The following is a 17,771-nucleotide window of genomic DNA, read 5'->3' as shown; positions in this document are numbered from 1 at the left end:
GAGGTTATCCTTTGTTGGCCAGCATTTAAATGGCTCAAGAGCAGCATGCCTGTCCCGGATTGTTGAATGGCACTCATCTGTTCACTACAGGTCGCCTCCTAAGGTTACCTGAGGACTTTGGGATGGCTAGCTCAGCAGCATAATGGATCACTTGTATGACGTGGTCCACCCATTCCTACCCACCTGTTGTGGTGTTCAAGCACAGTCAGCTGGCTGAACAGCTCCCAGTTAGCCTCCCTGATCACACATTGTGGTGGCATCTGTTCAACCAATCCCCGGTTCATTACGTGGATCCACAGTGAGAAGTGCTCACTGGAATGAAGGTCATCAATTGCTTCCCACTGTGCTAACCTGAAAGGGCATGAGAGTGGAAAGTGAAGTCGATGGCTGAGGATGACCCTGTAGCAGCCAAGAAATGGGTGCGACTGCTCATGTTGACGATGCACAGCTCTTGAGACATCATGAGGTTCTCCAAGACTCGACCCCTGAGGCAAGCATAGCTTGAGCCCCATAATACAGTATGGGCTTTGAAATCACCCAGGATGAGAAATGGACAGTGGAGTTGTTCAAGAAGGCCTGTGAGAGCCTCAGAGGTAAATACAGGGAGCAAACAGTAATCTTCTGAACTGCAACAGCTGCTGCTTGTAGGTCAGTAACCAAATAGAGACCAGAGGTGGTGTGCGTTGTTGATGCCTCCCTTGGCTTTGTCCCCAGTCAGGCCATCCTTTCGCAGGAGGACACAGCCCAGTTGCACATGGTATCAGTAGCTCTGAAAGGTGTTTCCTGCAAACACTAGCACAGGAGCCATGCCTGTGCCAGGAATTTCAGTTCTTCCACATGAGTCCTGATCCCATACATGTTCCATTGTAGTATGGGAGCCATCTATCATGAGGGTTGTACTTTCGCCCCTGTCTTTCCGCCATCGTGGGAGCCCACAATGGGTGGAGTTTCAGCCTTGGGGCAAGATGGTTGGCCTGGGCAGACTTTGCAGTTCACTGGCTCTGAAGCAGAAGCAACAGAGCCATCAAGTCGAATGACATTGGCAGTATTTGATAATTTACTGTCTATGTTCGCTTGTGGTGGAAGCATCCCATTTGCTTTTTAGACTGGGAGGACTTTGGAGGAGTAACCGCATCTGCACTGGAGGCAGTGCCATATCTTTTACTCAGCTCTGCCTTTGGAAGTACTGGCAGGTCCACAGTGGCACCAACTGTCACTTTATCTTATTTTCATGGGTGGTCCCTATAGCAATTTACACACTTTGGAGGGAGGAGCACCCACACTGTCATGGGCGGTCTTCCCACATTTGCCACAGTAGCTTCACCCTTACATCCTAAGGTGACATGCAAAAAGCCCTGGCATTTAAAACAGTGCACTGGGTTAGGGACATATGGTCATATGCTTAGACAAAGGAAACCTGCCTTGATAAGCTCTAGGACTTTGGTGCTATGGTAGGTAAGCGTGAAGGAGTCATATAATATGAGATTCCCATCCAACCTTTCAATATATTTTGCACATCCCTTCCTGAGCCCACTCATTCTTCAATTACTCCTTGGGAATGTCAACAAGATCTCTACAGGTCACACCACCTTCCCTGTAGTTCAAACTGTTGTGGAGATTTGTTTCTACGGCACATTCCCCAAGGCACTTAGCTTCCCAGAAGTTGGTGACTTATTGGGAACCAGCAGTTTCAACTAATAGCGTTCCATTAAGCAATCACCTGATGGATTTCACAGAACTTGCAGTGCTTTCTAAATCTTTCTGAATATAAAAAGGTGAAACCTTCTCAAAGCCGCCCTCTTTTTGCTTCACAGTCAAAAACACATTTTCATCAGCAGCATGTGTCCTGTTGCAACATACTGAAGAACTCTGTATAACCCCTGACTAGGGAGGACTGGTAACACGAACCCTCTTGTTAGAATGGATGTTAGTACCTACCAGCAGCCCACCATTTCCACTGGGATAATGAAAAGAAAATTTCGAAGGATCCATCTCGGTTCCACTAGCTGCTAGGGAAGTAAAAGTCCACCTAGACAGAGCACCTTGTGCCTCGGTAAGCTTTGCACAATTGAGGTGCAGCAGGTTCCCCAGAGGTTGCCCTCCAATGACAGTTCCATCTCAACAGTCATGCACCTCCTCAGCGCACAGCACACCTTGAGACTGAGGTTATTTTATAGAGATGTTTATTCCCATCCTCACAATCTGGACAGTTAAGCCAAGATCCCCGTTCCTGTGACACAAATTGTTCCACTGCAGAAAATTGGAAAGCTGTAATAGATGAAGAAATGCAGTCACATCAAAAGTTTTGTACCTGGAAATAGGTTGATTTACCGGCTGGAAGGAAAGCTATAGGTAACTGATAGGTTTTTGCAACAAAACTGAATAACAACAACGACATGATCTGCTACAAGGCAAGATTAGTTGCAAAAGGGGGTAGTCAGAGGCACAGATTTGATTTTTCTGAAACATTTAGTTCTGTGGTTAGGTCTCAAACAATGAGAGCTTTCTTTTGTGTTGCTGTTCAATGAAATTGGAACATTAAACATTTTAATGTTAAAACGACAATTCTGAATGGTACACTGGAGAAAGAAATTTACATACAACAGCTACAAATTATGATTATGGTACAGGTTGTGTGTGCATATTATTACAACGTTTGTACAGACTGAAGCAACCAGCAAAACATTGGTGAGTGTTTAAAAGAATGTCTTCAGAAATCCAATTTACAGGAGAGCAGTGCTGATCCCTCTATGTATTTTAAAGAAAATTTAATCCTTGTATTTCATGTGAATGATGGATTAATAACAGGACCTGATGAAATGGTTCAGAGTTGCACAAAAAAATTACAAGAAGAGACTAATATTGTGATAAGTGAAATGGATTGCTTTCTTGGTCTTCGAATCCAGCTATTTGAAAATTGTGTGAAGATTAATCAAGCTGCATATGCAAAGAGAGTGTCGGCATGGACTGACACAGGTCCAGTTTTATTACCAACTGAACCTGGGTAGATACTTGGCTATTCACCACCAGCTTGTTACACTATAACGTTTACCGAGAGATTATTGGTAGCCTCACATATTTAATAATGGGAACCTGTCCCGATCCAACTTACACCGTAAATCTTGCTTCAAGAGCAAAAGACTCACCTTACCGGTGTCCACCTTAAATTGGTTAAATGAATTCTCTGCCATCTAAGGTGTACAATTGATGATGGAATGCAGCTTGGTGAACTGACAGGTTCTGATTCAGAAGCTTATAGGTATGCTGATCACATACGTGAAAAACTGACCAGATGTTCGAAAAGTGGAGTTTTAATGAAGTATTGCGGTGTACCAGTAATGTGGAAAAGTAAACTCCAAAAATATGCTGCACAGTCATTAATGGAAGGTGAATTTGTTGCTGCAAGTAAGGCAATAAATCATTAGTGTGGCTGGATCACTTATTCAAAGAAATTGATATTATTAAATAAAATTCAATTCCAGCATCACATATTGATAATCAAAGCACTATTAAGTACATGAAAGGTACTGGATTCTATGAATGCTCTAAACATATTCAGACATGTTACAACACTTGGTGATTGAGAAGAAGTACAGTGTGGAATATGTTTCAGCAGAAGATCAGGCAGCAAACATTTTTACTATGGGTTTATCAGGTGAAGAAGTTATCAAGAATGAAAACTTTGGTTGGAATGACTGAATTAAATCTTTGATGCAATAATAAAATATGAACACTGCGGGAGAATGCTGAAAACTATATATGTAAATTTAAACTAAACATTTTATAATAACTGTGTGAGAGTATCACTGTTGCTCTGTAATTTCTATTTCTTTGCAGTTCTCAGTTGTTGATATTGTGTGCGTGTTGCTAAGAGTAATGTACTGTTGATTTTAGAACACTGAATAATTCTTTCTTCAAGCAGCATATTTGTTAGGTCTCTCATATTCCTGACACCATCGTGATATGTAGCTTGTATATATTCCAGTCTGTGGTACTATGGCATAATCATTAAACTAAATAAAACAGAACATGGTGTTACCATAAAATTTATGGATCCTTGGACCTTTGCTGTCATTCCGTTGACCCAGATAAGAAAATACTTGCCTCATTCTCATCCCTCATGGGCATGCTGTTATTGAACGTCCCAAAGCATCAACTGGAAGAACTTAACAGAGACTGTGCCGTATGTGCTTGACACTCAATAAATTGCTACTGTTGAAAATGATGTCTACTCTATGAAGTGTATTTTAAAAAGACTGAATTAACCATTTTTAAAACTGGGAATTTTTTTCTGGAATCTTTATAATACAGAGTATACATCCTCCCAATTTAACTTTGGGCGATAAAAAAATGGGAATTTGTTTCTAAAATGTTAGTGTCATTTTATGCCATCACAATGTTAAAAATGAGAAAACATCCAAATATTGGAGAGAGAGAGAGAGAGAGAGAGAGAGAGAGAGAGAGAGAGAGATAGATAGATAGATAGATAGATAGATAGAGAGAGAGAGAGAGATAATACTACAATTTAGTGTGGTTAATTATGCAACTACTGAGAAAAATGTTCACTGAGTTTCATATAAATCTGAAATTATGGATGAGACAATGTTTTTTTTTCTCATTGAACTGACTTAGAATAATCCTAAGACAGGGTTTGATACAGACCTATACTTTAAGTGGTGAGTGGTCAGGAAGGTTAGCGGCAAATGGGATAAGGAGTGCAGTTCCTTGACAAGTCCTGCATAGTTTGGTTTGGACAAGGTGATGCAAGGATCATGTTTTCAGAGTAGTCCATACTTACATAGTGACTACACAACTTGTAGCCTGGAAAGGATGTTTTGGAGAGTACAGTGACGTTACACACATAATACGTATCGGAATGCTTTTTCACCAAGCAGAGACAGGAGAAAGCAATACTTCTTTACATGGATCATGGTCACGTTTGACTGTAATATAATTTATTAAAAATCCCCATTTTCAATTTTGGTCTTGTGGCCATTATCAAGTGGAATACTGAAAACTTCTTTCCTCATTTCCCTTCCACTGTTGCTCTTTTGATTTTAACTTTGATATATTTTGTAGTTATGTCATTGGTGTAACATTGTTTAATATGTTGTATACCCTTCTTTGTTTTCAGCAACTGTATCTTCACTGGTACTGCAGCAAAACCGCATATGCCTGACTAGGCACATGTCTAATTACCTTCCTGTGGCCAATTATACATGACTATGAACCCCAGCTTTGAAGTAGTACAACTCATACTCCGCGCCGTAATGACGTCAACACACACACACCGTTACGTCACGAGTCAAAGCAGACGGGTGGAATCGGACGTTTCCATTGGTAGGATACTTGGTAAACGCAATGACTCTACACTGGAAATCACTTACAAAACACTCGTGACGCAAGTTACAATAATACTCATGTGTGTGGGCCTGTTATAAATAGGACCAACAAGGGATATTGACCGAAACGAAGAAAAGCAGCGCGAACGGTCATAGGTTTGTCTGACCCACTACAGTGTGTCACGGTGATGGTTAACACCCGAACTGGAAGACGCTTGAAGATTAACGCTATCTCGCGAAAACCCACTGCATAGTTTTAAGAAACAGTATTAGCCTATGTGAAGAATCTTTAAGAATATACCACAGTCCTGTACATTCCGCTTCCGTACCCATCACGACGGCACGACTAATTACAGTGCACACAGAGACATTTAAGTACTCATTCTTCGAAAGATCCATACGCCAATTTACGGAAAGAAAACTTGTAAGTACAACGAAAACTATAGCTCCTGCAATGTACTTCAAAGTGGTTTTTAGGGTAAGGATATAACAGTGATTCTGTACGTAGAAATAACAAGAAGTTGACAATAACGTGATTACTTTCCACCATAAACAGAATATATTATTATTGTTTTCAGCTAAAGAACTGGCATGCCACGTGAATTGAAGTCGCTCATTTAAGTAATATTTAACGCAAGGACATTTAATAAATAAATACCAAAGTAAAATAAACATGTACGAACATTTAGTACTCCAGTCTCCTTATGGGTAATGCGGGATCGCGCTTCTTCAATTATATCCATTGCCAAGAAACTCCTACAACGTAACCAATTCGTATTCACACAACAACAACAACAACGTACAAAGCTAATAGTTACACACACAGTAAAGACTAAAGAGTAAAGTGTAAATAAACTGCTGTAAAATTATAGGGCCCTTGGTGTTCAATACCAACATTGCGAACTATGAATCTGCTTAAAATGTCAATACTCCTAGTATATTAATCATGACATGTCAGAGTTTACTCATTTTTTTCTTAACTTAAGTTCATTAAAATTATTTAAATGAAATTGTTTAGTTACAAAATTTCCTAAATGTGCATGAATAGTTATTATTACTGTTGGTGGAAATGAAAGTTAACTAACATCTTTGACATGAAATTTAAATTTTCCCAAACAGGCGGTAATACGTATTTTCGGGCGGTGTTTATTATTAAGGAGTAAGAAAATTCTGTGCCACGTACCTGTCATGTAAAAATATGGAAGAGCAAACTATAAAAAAGTAAGTTTTTTCACAACATCACGTAATCAAATACTGACAAACAATACAATATAGGAAGTGAATATTTTTGTAGGCTACTGTAGACTTGCAAATAGTCTTAGTGTCAGTAACTGATGATTTTTTGTATTTATTTGTGAATAATATTTCCTAAAACAGCCACAGATGCAACCTGTACTCGTTTAGATGACATTGGACTCAGTTTTCGTTCCATAGACTCAAAAAAATGAGTGTTTCTCGTGGGTGTGGAACATGTCAGAAAGTATGATATAAAAACTTAAAACATTTGAATATACTACGTACTACCCTGACCATTTGCCAGGAGATAGTCGAAAATAAGTTAATACAATCCAGTAAACTGGAACAGCTAATATTTATAGAATTAACACACTGTCAGAATGAAACATTGTTGTGCACGTTTAATAAATTTATCATACTACGCAAAATTCCTAATCTTGACTGTTGCGACCAAGTGTTGTCAAAACTGAAATGTAACAGATGTTTTTACATAAGCTGACTTAACAGTCTCTGTTAATATACTCATCTATTGATTAGAGGGAGTTGCCTATCAAAAAAGTCTTTCAAACTCTGTTTAAACCTCGCTTTATCAGAAACCAAGTTTTTAATGATTGCTGGCAATTTATTAAAAATGTGTGTTCCTGAATATTGGACCCCTTTTTGGACTAAGGTAAGTGATTTTAGGCCTTTATGTAGGCCTACGTTTTTCTTATTCCTAGTATTGATACTGTGTACTGAGCTATTGGTTGGAGATGTATTACTTGCAACAAATTTCATTGAGGAATAAATATACTGAGAAGCAGTGGTTAGAATATAAAGTTCCTTGAACAGGTTTCTAGAAGATGTTCTCGAATTTACCCCACAAATGATTCTTATCACATGCTTTTGCACTCTAAATACTTTTGCTTGGTTTGATGAATTACCCCAGAATATGAGCCCATACGACATAATAGAATGAAAGTAAGTAAAGTATGCAAGGTTTTTTTTATATTTATACCTCCTACATCTGACGTCATTCTCACTGCAAATACAGCCTTGTTTAGGCACTTAAACACTTCTGTGATATGCCCTTCCCAACTGAATTTATCGTCAAATTGTAATCTCAGAAATTTAACACAGTCATCCTCTTCGATCTGCATGTCTTCATACGTTATACTCATGCTGGAAGGTAATCTCTTACAGGTTCTGAACTGCATATAGTGGGTCTCCTCAAAGTTTAGTGACAAAGAATTAGCTTTAAACCACTTATTAATGTCAGTGAAAATTTGATTTGCAGCTATTTCTAAATCTGTACTTGACTTGCTACTTATTGCAATGTTTGTATCTGCAAACAAAACAAACTTAGCATCTAGCAATGTAACAGATGAGAGGTCATTAATATACACAAGAAAAATCAATAGACCCAAAATGGAACCTTGAGGAACACCACGTGTAATTAATTCCCAGTCAGATGAAGACTGACTGCTTACTGCACAGGTATTTTGCAACGACACCCTTTGTTTCCTGTTAGATAAGACTCAAACCATTTTGCAGCATTACCGGTGACACCATAATATTCTAATTTACTCAGCAGAATACTGTGGTTCATACAAAGGCCTTTGACAGGTCACAGAAAATGCCAGTAGCCTGTAATTTGTTATCTAATGAATTAAGTACTCTCACTGCGAGTGTAAATAGCTTTCTCTATATCAGAACCCATCAGAAATCCAAACTGTGACTTGGACAATATATTATTTTCAGTCAGGTGCTTAAGGAGATGCTTGAACACAACCTTTTCATATATTTTTGTGAAAACCAGCAAAAGTGAAATAGGACAATAATTTGTTGGTATCTCTTTATCCCCCTTCTTGTAAAGAGGCCTAACTTCAGCATATTTTAGCCAGTCAGGAAATGTTCCATTGGGGTCATTCCATGTCAGTTCAACCAGGGGCTTTGGCTCATAGCCTCAGATTTGACTGAAATTCAGTACACTAATTCTAACATGTGTGGAACACTCGTGTACAAAGTATTAGTTTCCCCTGCCAATTAGTTCCAGAATTATGACCTGCGAAAGAAAGTGGCGTGACCTGGAAATTGCAACCCACATCTGGCAATATATCTTCAGACCCAACTTCAGGTCTTAATAACTTTGAAACTATTCCAAACAGTCCAGTGAAATTTTTACAACCCAGTAACATCCATTTAGAGAACACACTCCATGAATCAAAACACCAACAACATATTTCTGAGGGAAAATAAAAAATTCCAAAATGTGATTAAAAATGTAATATGTTAAAAGGTACATATTGCAGGTCTCTATGCCAAATATAATTCACTCAAAAAGGGTATAAATTTTGTGTGGTAAGCTTAATGTGGCCTAAACACACACAGAACTCATCATGCCCATATCAGTCACAAAAACTGAGTTACATGCACATGAAAATACAAAAATTTGAAAAATTACCTGAAAAACATAGATCTTCGAAGTGTGGTAGCACAAAAGGGACAAGTGGTATCCAAGCCAAATTTCACACACTGTATAAGTAGACCATAATGATATATATCTCAAAATTTCAACATGTTATTGCATGACATTTGTGTACATGGAAGTTAACAGATGTATTTGGTGATGTGGCCATTGTTCCACAACACAATTTTGTAAAAACATATTGTAAACTGTTCTGCCTCTTCTTATCCTCTCCCACAACTGTTTAATCACTAAGCAACAGCATATAGACAGATTAACACAATCTATCATTAATGTTTACTGCACCTTAACGGCTAGAAACCAGTCAATTGTGCTTCGAACAGAAGTTCTCCCACACTTAAGCTACTGTACATTGAGTGGCAAATTGTACTGTCTTCCTGACACTATGGTAGGAACTGGAACTGTCATAAGAATATGTTCAAAAGGAATCCAACACCTGTCTGCCAAATGTGGCCAATGAAATGATCTTGCTGGTCCTGCTGGTGACATGAAGTTCACAAATACATCACCTTTCGCTTCACGGCACTCTGCAACACATCCTAAGTACCATTTGTCATCATAAACAGCAATAACATAGCAACCTGGTTTATGTTGCAGCCTTTGCTTCTGAATCCTGAGTCACACACACTGTGAAGACACATGTTGTGCATGAACCTATAGTTATAACCGGACAGTCTGCTCATCTGCACATTCTCAGAGTCCGCTGGAGAGAAGTGATGATGGCTCCTTGTGCCTGCAGCAGTTTTAACGTGTTCTAGTGTGTTTTTTAGCAACTCTTTGACTGATTTCACCTCATCTTTCGAAACATAGAATGATTGTATGCCAGAGATATTTTTCTGTACCCAGGTAAATAATTGATGAGGTGTTAGAATGTGACCTTCTGTAGGGTGCTGCAGACTAGCTCGTGATGCCATGCGCTTAACGGTAGCACCAATACCATCACATACATTTTTACCATGACTTGTTGCGAAAAAATTCCATTCTGCGTGAATCTGAAAATCATAGTAATGCGTGCATAAATTTTTGAGATTTTTACAGCTTTTGTACTGACTAGCTGCCCCATCACTGAAGTATTTTGCAGAATGTATGTGAGGCAGCTTGTTTTTCACATATGCCATGACAGTGCGAATGTGGGCATGAACTGCAATGGCATCATGAATTAAACAGTCACTAAAAACACACAGGTTCATGACAGACTCATCACCTGATTCACCTCTATACTAAATCACAAATGGCTGGAGAGTTGCTTGACTGTTGTCCCAATGATATCCTAGGATGGCATATTGAACTATAAATGCATAATTTCAGATAAGCCTGGTATTACTATAATTTCATCTTGTTTCAAATTATCCTTACAAAACAGGAGATAAGCCGATTGTGCTGTTGCTGTGAAGCTGTGTGTGGTCAGTTTGTCCGTTTTTTGACAACACATTTCAACAAAATCTTCCTCTGTACTTTACTTTGTTTCAAGACTTGTGGGATCCATGTGTCCCTGTTGTTTATAAGAAACAAGTTCATCGTCATCCATAAGGAGTTCACCATACAGTTTGTTATTTATGTGTTCTGCAAGATTTACCTTACCAGGTCACTTTTCACATCTGTGTATCATGCACTGGTAGGAACTGATGTCACACACTAGCAGCTTCATTGCACCTTTGTAATCCAGACCAGAATCCTTTATAGCAGCAAACATCAGCTTAGCATTTTGATGGGTCTCACATACACTAACATTGTGTGTGCCCCTTGCACTTACAGGCGCAACCCATTTTGGCCGAAGATTGAAAAAAGATGATAAACCTGCTTTGGTATTTGGATACTTTTCCTTGAATTCTACATATAGTTCTGATATGTTGCATAGCAACAGTGTTTTTTGCATCTGTACATGTACATTTCCCATTTACACTGTTACATAGTGTTTTTTTTCCAGGCAATATTCGGCTGGGAGTCATTATTTTCATAAAACTCAGACACTAGCACCTTTATTTCTGAACTCAACTGCTTACCCTGAGCCTTCTGAAGTTGTGGAAGCACTCCTTGGGTTGCTTTTATTTTCCTAGCTTGCTTTACCACATATGTAGAAACATTGAATTCCTTTGCAGTGTAGTCAGTAGACCAGCTGGAAGGTGCAAGGGTAAGAATAGCTACTTTTTTTCTGGCGTGTGGATAGGGCACATTTTTCTTTCAAATCATGCACAGTTTTGTCCAAGTCAGAGCATTTCTGGCATGATTTCTGTTCCTTTGGAGCAGATAGTTCTTCCTCTTCCACTATCATGTGTCAGCTATTTTGTGTTTTAATTCCATTTGAGCTTCTTGTGTTTTTCTTCTACCATAGCTGGGCCTGTCTCTTTTTCCCAACTTTGTGTGTCTCCATGGGAGACAAACCAAGAGCAGTCACTGAAGTATTTAATTGCTCATCCACTGTGGTTGGAGGCGGCTGATACTCCTGGTAACTGTCATGTAAATTATCAGAATATTCTTCATTTTTTAGTAGTGTAACACACTTGGAACATAACTTTTGTCCTGGTTTCATGATAAGTCCCATTCACTTTCAATACTGATTTTATATCAGTTTCTCTGAGGCTACACTTCACCGTCTTCTTATGAATCTGAAATGGATCAAAACAACTTCTGTGTAGGAAAGAGTACTTGTCCAGAAACACTTTCATATGATGATAACAAACACTAAAGTTTCCTGGAACTGTACTTCTTGTGCCCACAGGGTGTATCCCGGATCTCCATAGTGACAAGTCTTGGTTCGATTCATCCAGATCATACAGTACAAAGTGAATGCTACATTTTGTTCCATATGTTCTTTTATGACATTCAGATGCTTGTGCTCTACCAATACTGCAACTTATTTGAACAAAAGCACCACTAGTACACTCTACTGCCTTGACTTTCCACAACAGTACTGACCAGTCTGAACTAGAATCTTTAAAACATGAGTAACCTGTAATTGTTGCTTATTTCCTTTATTGTTCCTGCCTAACAATGACTCATTCTGTCCCTGAAAACTACCATTGTTTAACTTTCTGTTGCCTAATGGTTCCCAACAATTACTTGCTAAATCATGTTAAAAGAAAGGTAACCAACTACATCTCTGTCAACTTTTATTGTACACAAGTGCCTTGCAATAACAAGTTGAAATTTTGCCACATATTATATTATGGTCTACTTATGCAGTGTTTGAAATTTGGCTTGGATATCATTTGCCCCCTTTGTGCTACCACACTTAGAAAATCCACATTTTTCAGGTAATTTTTCAATCTTTCTTTTTTTTTTTTTTTGCATGTAACTCTGTTTGTGTGACTGATATGGGCAAGATGAGTTCTTTGTGTGTTTAGGCCACATTAAACTTACCACAAAAAAAAAAAAAAAAAAAAAAAAAAAAAAAAAACCACACACACCCTTTTTGAGTGAATAATGTTTGGCATAGAAGGCACTTACAATATGTACCTTTTAACGTACTACAGTTTTTTAATCACATTTTGGAATTTTTTATTTTCCCTCAGAGTGTTGTTGGTGTTTTGATTCATAGTGAATGTTCTCTAAGTGGATGTTACTGGGTTGTAAAAATTTCAGTGGACTGTGCAGAATAGTTCCAAAGTTATTAAGACCTGAAATTGGATCTGAAGATAGATTGCCAGATACAGTTCGCAATTTCCGGGTTACGCCACCTTCTTTCACAAGCCATAATCCTGAAACTAATTGGCAGGGGAATTTAAACCTTTGTTCATGAGTGTTCCACACTTGGTAGCATTGGTGTGCTAAATTTCAGCCAAATCTGAAGCTGTCAGCTGGAACATTTTCTCAATTTGGTTGAATTGACATGGAATGACCCACTGATAAGAGATTGATTACACAAATAACTTAAGATAGAACTTAACTCGCATGAGCACTCTTTGATTAACTTTGTTGATATGTTATCAAATCCACTGGAATACTTAGATTTTAAGGATTTTTGATGGATGCTACTTCTTTGGAAGATGTAGAATCCATCATAAAATCCTTAAAATCTAAGTATTCCAATGGGTAAGCTTTGCTGGTAACTGAATTAACCTTATGAATAGGCTGCATACTAATGAGTACTCGCGTGGCAGCAAGGGATGTTCTATATAAACAGAACTCTGATGACAAACCACTCTTATATGATAAATATGAATAATCATGTAAATATTAAGATAGCATTATTGGTTCAAAGGTTTCTTAGTACTATAACGGAAGAATCGACACATTTAAAATTTTTCGATCAAAAAAACCTTACTTTTTGATGACTTACACAATTCTTTTCTGCCACTTTATCATTTATTCACCACAAGTGTTGAATTATTCTGTTTTACTTAACTTCATCTGATATGTTGTTGTTTTTAGTCTGAAGGCTGGTTTGATTCAGTTCTACACGATAGTCTATCACGTGTAAGTCTCTTCATCTCTGCTAACTACTGCACCTACATCCCTTTGAATCTGCTTACTCCCCCTCTACAGTTCTTATCACCCACAGTTCACTCCATTACTAAACTGTTCAGGATGTGTTCTGTCATTCGATCCGTTCTTTTAGTCGAATTATGTCACCACGTTTGTTTTCCTCAGTTTGGTTGAAGTTACACTACCTGCTTGTCTCATCTTCGGCATTCTTCTGTAGTACCACATTTTAAATGCATCTCTTCTCTTCTTGTCGTACCTGTGTATCATCCATGTTTCACTTCTGTTCAACACACTCGAGGCAAATACATTCAAAAAATACTTCCTAACAACTTGAATTTGTATTCAGTGTTAACAAATTCATCTTTTCCGGGAATGCTTTTCTTCCTGTAGCCAGTCTGCAGTTTATATCCTCTCTGCTTTGGCCATCATTAGTTATTTTGTTCTAAATAGCAAAAATCACATTTACTACTTTTAGTGTGTCGTGTCTCAGTATAATTCACCTACCATCACCTGTTTTGATTAGCCTACTTAGCATTATACATTGTTGTTGTTTCAATTTTGTTGTTGTTCATCTTCCACTATATACCATTATCATTGTTTTGCTTTTGTTGTTGTTCATCTTGTAACATCTTTTCAAATCACTATCCGTTCCATTCAGCTGCTCTTCCAGGTCCTGAAACAATTACAAAGGGACCATCAATTCTCAAAATTTTTATTTCTCCTCCCAAAACTTAATCTCTTCTCCAAATTTTTCTTTGTTTCCGTTCCAGATTGAATAACATTGGGGATAAACTACAAACCTGTCTCACTCCCATATCTACCACTGCTTCTCTTTTCTATGAACTTTTGATTCGTATAACTGCAGTCTAGTTTCTGTACAAGCTGTGCATAGCCTTTCATGGTCTGTATTTTATCCCTGCCACCATCACAATTTCTAAGAGTGTTTTCTAATCATCACTGCTTTCTCTAAATTGACAAATGCTATGTGTATAGGTTTTCCTTTCAGCCCGTCTTTTAGGATGAGGTATGGAGTCAGTATTGCATGTTAATTCATTTCCCCCATACTCAAACTAATCTTCCCCAAGTTCGGCTTTTACTGTTTTTTGAGGGAAACATTCCACGTGGGAAAAATATATCTAAAAACAAAGATTCTGTAACTTACCAAACGAAAGCGTAGGTACGTTGATAGAGAACAACAACAAACACAAACACACACACAAATCTCAAGCTTTTGCAACCCACGGTTGCTTCGTCAGGAAAGAGGGAAGGAGAGGGAAAGACGAAAGGATGTAGGTTTTAAAGGAGAGGGTAAGGAGTCATTCCAATCCCGGGAGCGGAAAGACTTACCTTGGGGGAAAAAAGGGACAGGTATACATTCGCACACACACACATCCATCCGCACATATACAGACACAAGCAGACATATCTGTCATTCTAAATACACATTCCCACCCTTCTTGCCCGAGGTGTTAGTGGTCGACCCTCACGTGGTTACATTTGTCTTTGGTTTTTTTCACGAAAGTAGTATGCTCTCCCAGGTTTAAGTGTCGTAATTTCACTCTGGATCTGGAGTTCATCGGTTAGCATTGGCATTGGTTGTGGAGGTCTTGGCCTGGTCTATACACTGGCCAGGTTCTCATCCCCCCTCCTTTTCGCTCCAGTTGTCTGGTCCCCGGCTATTGTCCCCATTGTGTCGACAATCATATGGTGTGGATATATGGAAGGTTCGGCGGAGGTTCTGATGCCCCAGTGCAAGTATCGGTTCTGTGGCGCCCCTGCCCTCGCCATCCCTCCCTTCCCCCTCCTTCCCATCCCCCCCTCTGTTCTTTATTCTTCCTGCTGCCTGGACGTTCCTTTAACCTCTCGGTTTGCCTGTTTCTCTCTTTCCCGTAACTGGACTGTGCTGTTTGTGTAATTCTTCCCCTGGTTTCTGCCCCCTTAGATCATATGACTGATAACCTCACTGTTTGGTTCCATCTGCCAGCCAACCAATTTTTACACGAGATATTTTTAAAGTTAGAGTAATCTAGTTTAGTTTACTTTTGGCTTTTCAATGCCAGATGATAAGTAGGAATGATTGATTGAATACCTCTAGAGAACTTCTTAGAAGTTTATCAGATTTCTCAGTGCTTGACATACTGTTGTCTGTGTGCATCTGTCTTGTCATGGAACAGTTCCCAATTATATTTAAAAAGAAGTTTCTTTTCTTAAGTCCTTTGTTAACATTTGGTTTATTTATTGCTGGGAGCTGAATAAACAGTCCACAATGTTCAGCAGGGTGGCGATTGTACTTGAACTGGAATTCTCAAGGAATTAAATTATACCAGGAAAAATTGAGGAATTTCATAATATCCTAGAGAACCATTTGTTTATAACCTAGCGTTGAAATTGACTTTTAAAATACTTAATACTTAAAAATGTGTTAATTATTTGGATATTGTTCCATGATCGTCAATGTTTAAAAGCTGGAGTGAAACTTCTGCTTAAGGCTGACATAGAGCTCACCTTAGAGGCAAGAAAAGTCATCCATTATAACCGTATGTTGCCTCGCCCCCCTCTCGTCCTCCCCACCCCACCCCTACTAACAATTAATTTCCTTTAGTTTATCAAAATATTCTTGAGACCATCTTCCTCCTCTCACCTGGAATTTGCAGGGAACTTTTTTTTTTTCCCCAAGTTTGATAGCCATACTGGTTCAGAAATTCCTGGGTCTAACCAAAACTTGTTTTCATTCCAAAAAGGTAATTTGTTGGGAATTCTTCTATGCATGTATATGAATGAGCATTTCCTTTAGTAAATTTACAAAAATTTACTTTAAAAACGGAGCTGTGAACTAAGTCAATAAACTGGTTTGAGCTATTGTCATGACTTACCCGATTTATGTTAAAATCGGGTTCTATGATAATATCCTTCTTCCTTTCTTTGTAAATTTTATTGAGAAGACACAGGAGTTTTACAAGAAACTTTTAGATATTGTACTACCTGGAATTCTGTAAATTGATATAACTAATGTGTTCTTTTCTTTTAATTCAACTCTGTAGCTTTCAGAAGAGCACTTCTCATTTAAGTGAACAAAATGTGTCTTATTTTTATGTGTAAAGTAGGTATCGAGAAGTGTGCACTAGCCTGCATGGGATCTCTCTCTTCTGCAAAAACTACTTGCCACATTATTTTCTAAAAAAATCACTAGCTAACCATTGTTTATTTAAGCACACAACTTTGATATTTTCAGTAAGGATTATCTGCAGTTCATCAATTTTGTTACTATCTGCCTTCAAGCCATTTATATTCCAATGCATTAAGTAACTTTTGTCTATCTGTGTAAGCATAACTTCTCTTAGATTTTGTATCTCAGAGTTTTCTTCATACCAGTTTTTATGGAAAAAACACTTTAGCTGGCATAGTGGTGAAATTCTTCCCTTATTAGGGGGACAAGTGGTTCATAGCGCTTCTGCCATTGGTGATGCTGCATTTTCCATAGTTGGTGTTGCTTCTTCTGATGTTGCTGTTGCTTCTTCCCTTGTTACTTGTGTTCCTTATGGTAATGATTCTGGGTATGTTGATGCTGCTGCAGCTGGTGACGATGACACTCTTAATGTGTCTCATGGTGGTTGTGGTTCTGCTGTTGGCTGGGATGATAAAGACAGTGTATATCTTTCCCTTACTTATAGATGCTTTCACAGCCTTGCACATTCTCTCCAGCCATTCCAGCTTAGCTTTATACATCTTTGTTCCAGCTTTATATTTTCTCATTTCATAATTTAAATTCAGTGTCTCGTGTTATCCAAAGAATTCTGCCCTCACTATTTGAAGAGTGGAAATGGTAAACATTCTTAGTGCCATTTTGTCAAAAAACACACATTTTCAGTTCTAAAGATATGATTCAGACATTGGTTACTATAAGATACATGGTATCTGTGCCAAGTGGTGCTTCCCTTAGGAGCTGCAAATGCCATTCCAATTCACACAACTGACTTATCTGATTTTAAAGAAAACTTTGTCATCAGTGCCGTATGATCAAAATGTCTCATAGTCATCCATCTCAAATAGCTATTAAAAATTCTTACTCTGAGCAGAAGAATGGGAAAATGTCAGTTTATTCAAACAAGGAAAGACCATGGCAGAGGTATGCCATGACATACTTGATCCGAAAGACCAGCCACATTAATCAGTTGCGAAACAGAATGACCTTTTGATGTTGACATTTCTTCCTCAACAGCTGAGGGAATTTTACAGTAAACTTTGCAACATCTGATACCAAGATTGGGACTGAGCGAGGTAGGTCTGTGGTTAACACACTA

General features: G+C 38.3%; 2 protein-coding genes across 4 annotated transcripts in view; one reads left to right on the top strand and one right to left on the bottom strand.

The window, feature by feature from the left end:
* LOC124796360 (DNA-directed RNA polymerases I and III subunit RPAC1) overlaps positions 1-6,180 on the bottom strand; it is a 206,216-nt gene extending 200,036 nt beyond the window's left edge. Inside the window, exon 1 of the mRNA XM_047260516.1 lies at positions 6,026-6,180. Within this exon, the coding sequence (XP_047116472.1) occupies positions 6,026-6,085 (60 nt within the window). The 5' untranslated portion in view covers positions 6,086-6,180. The remainder of the gene's footprint in view (positions 1-6,025) is intronic.
* Positions 6,181-6,442: 262 nt separating this feature from the next.
* Positions 6,443-17,771, top strand: part of LOC124795286 — a 263,102-nt gene continuing 251,773 nt past the window's right edge. For all 3 annotated transcript variants that reach the window (XM_047259244.1, XM_047259243.1, XM_047259242.1), the window contains exon 1: positions 6,443-6,563. In XM_047259244.1, the coding sequence (XP_047115200.1) occupies positions 6,541-6,563 (23 nt within the window). In that variant the 5' untranslated portion in view covers positions 6,443-6,540. The remainder of the gene's footprint in view (positions 6,564-17,771) is intronic.

Source organism: Schistocerca piceifrons, chromosome 4, assembly GCF_021461385.2.
Source record: "Schistocerca piceifrons isolate TAMUIC-IGC-003096 chromosome 4, iqSchPice1.1, whole genome shotgun sequence".
In the NCBI taxonomy this organism is placed as follows: Eukaryota; Metazoa; Arthropoda; class Insecta; order Orthoptera; family Acrididae; genus Schistocerca; species Schistocerca piceifrons.
Note: the sequence above shows the minus strand (reverse complement) of the source record. Positions and strands in the feature narration are given on the sequence as shown.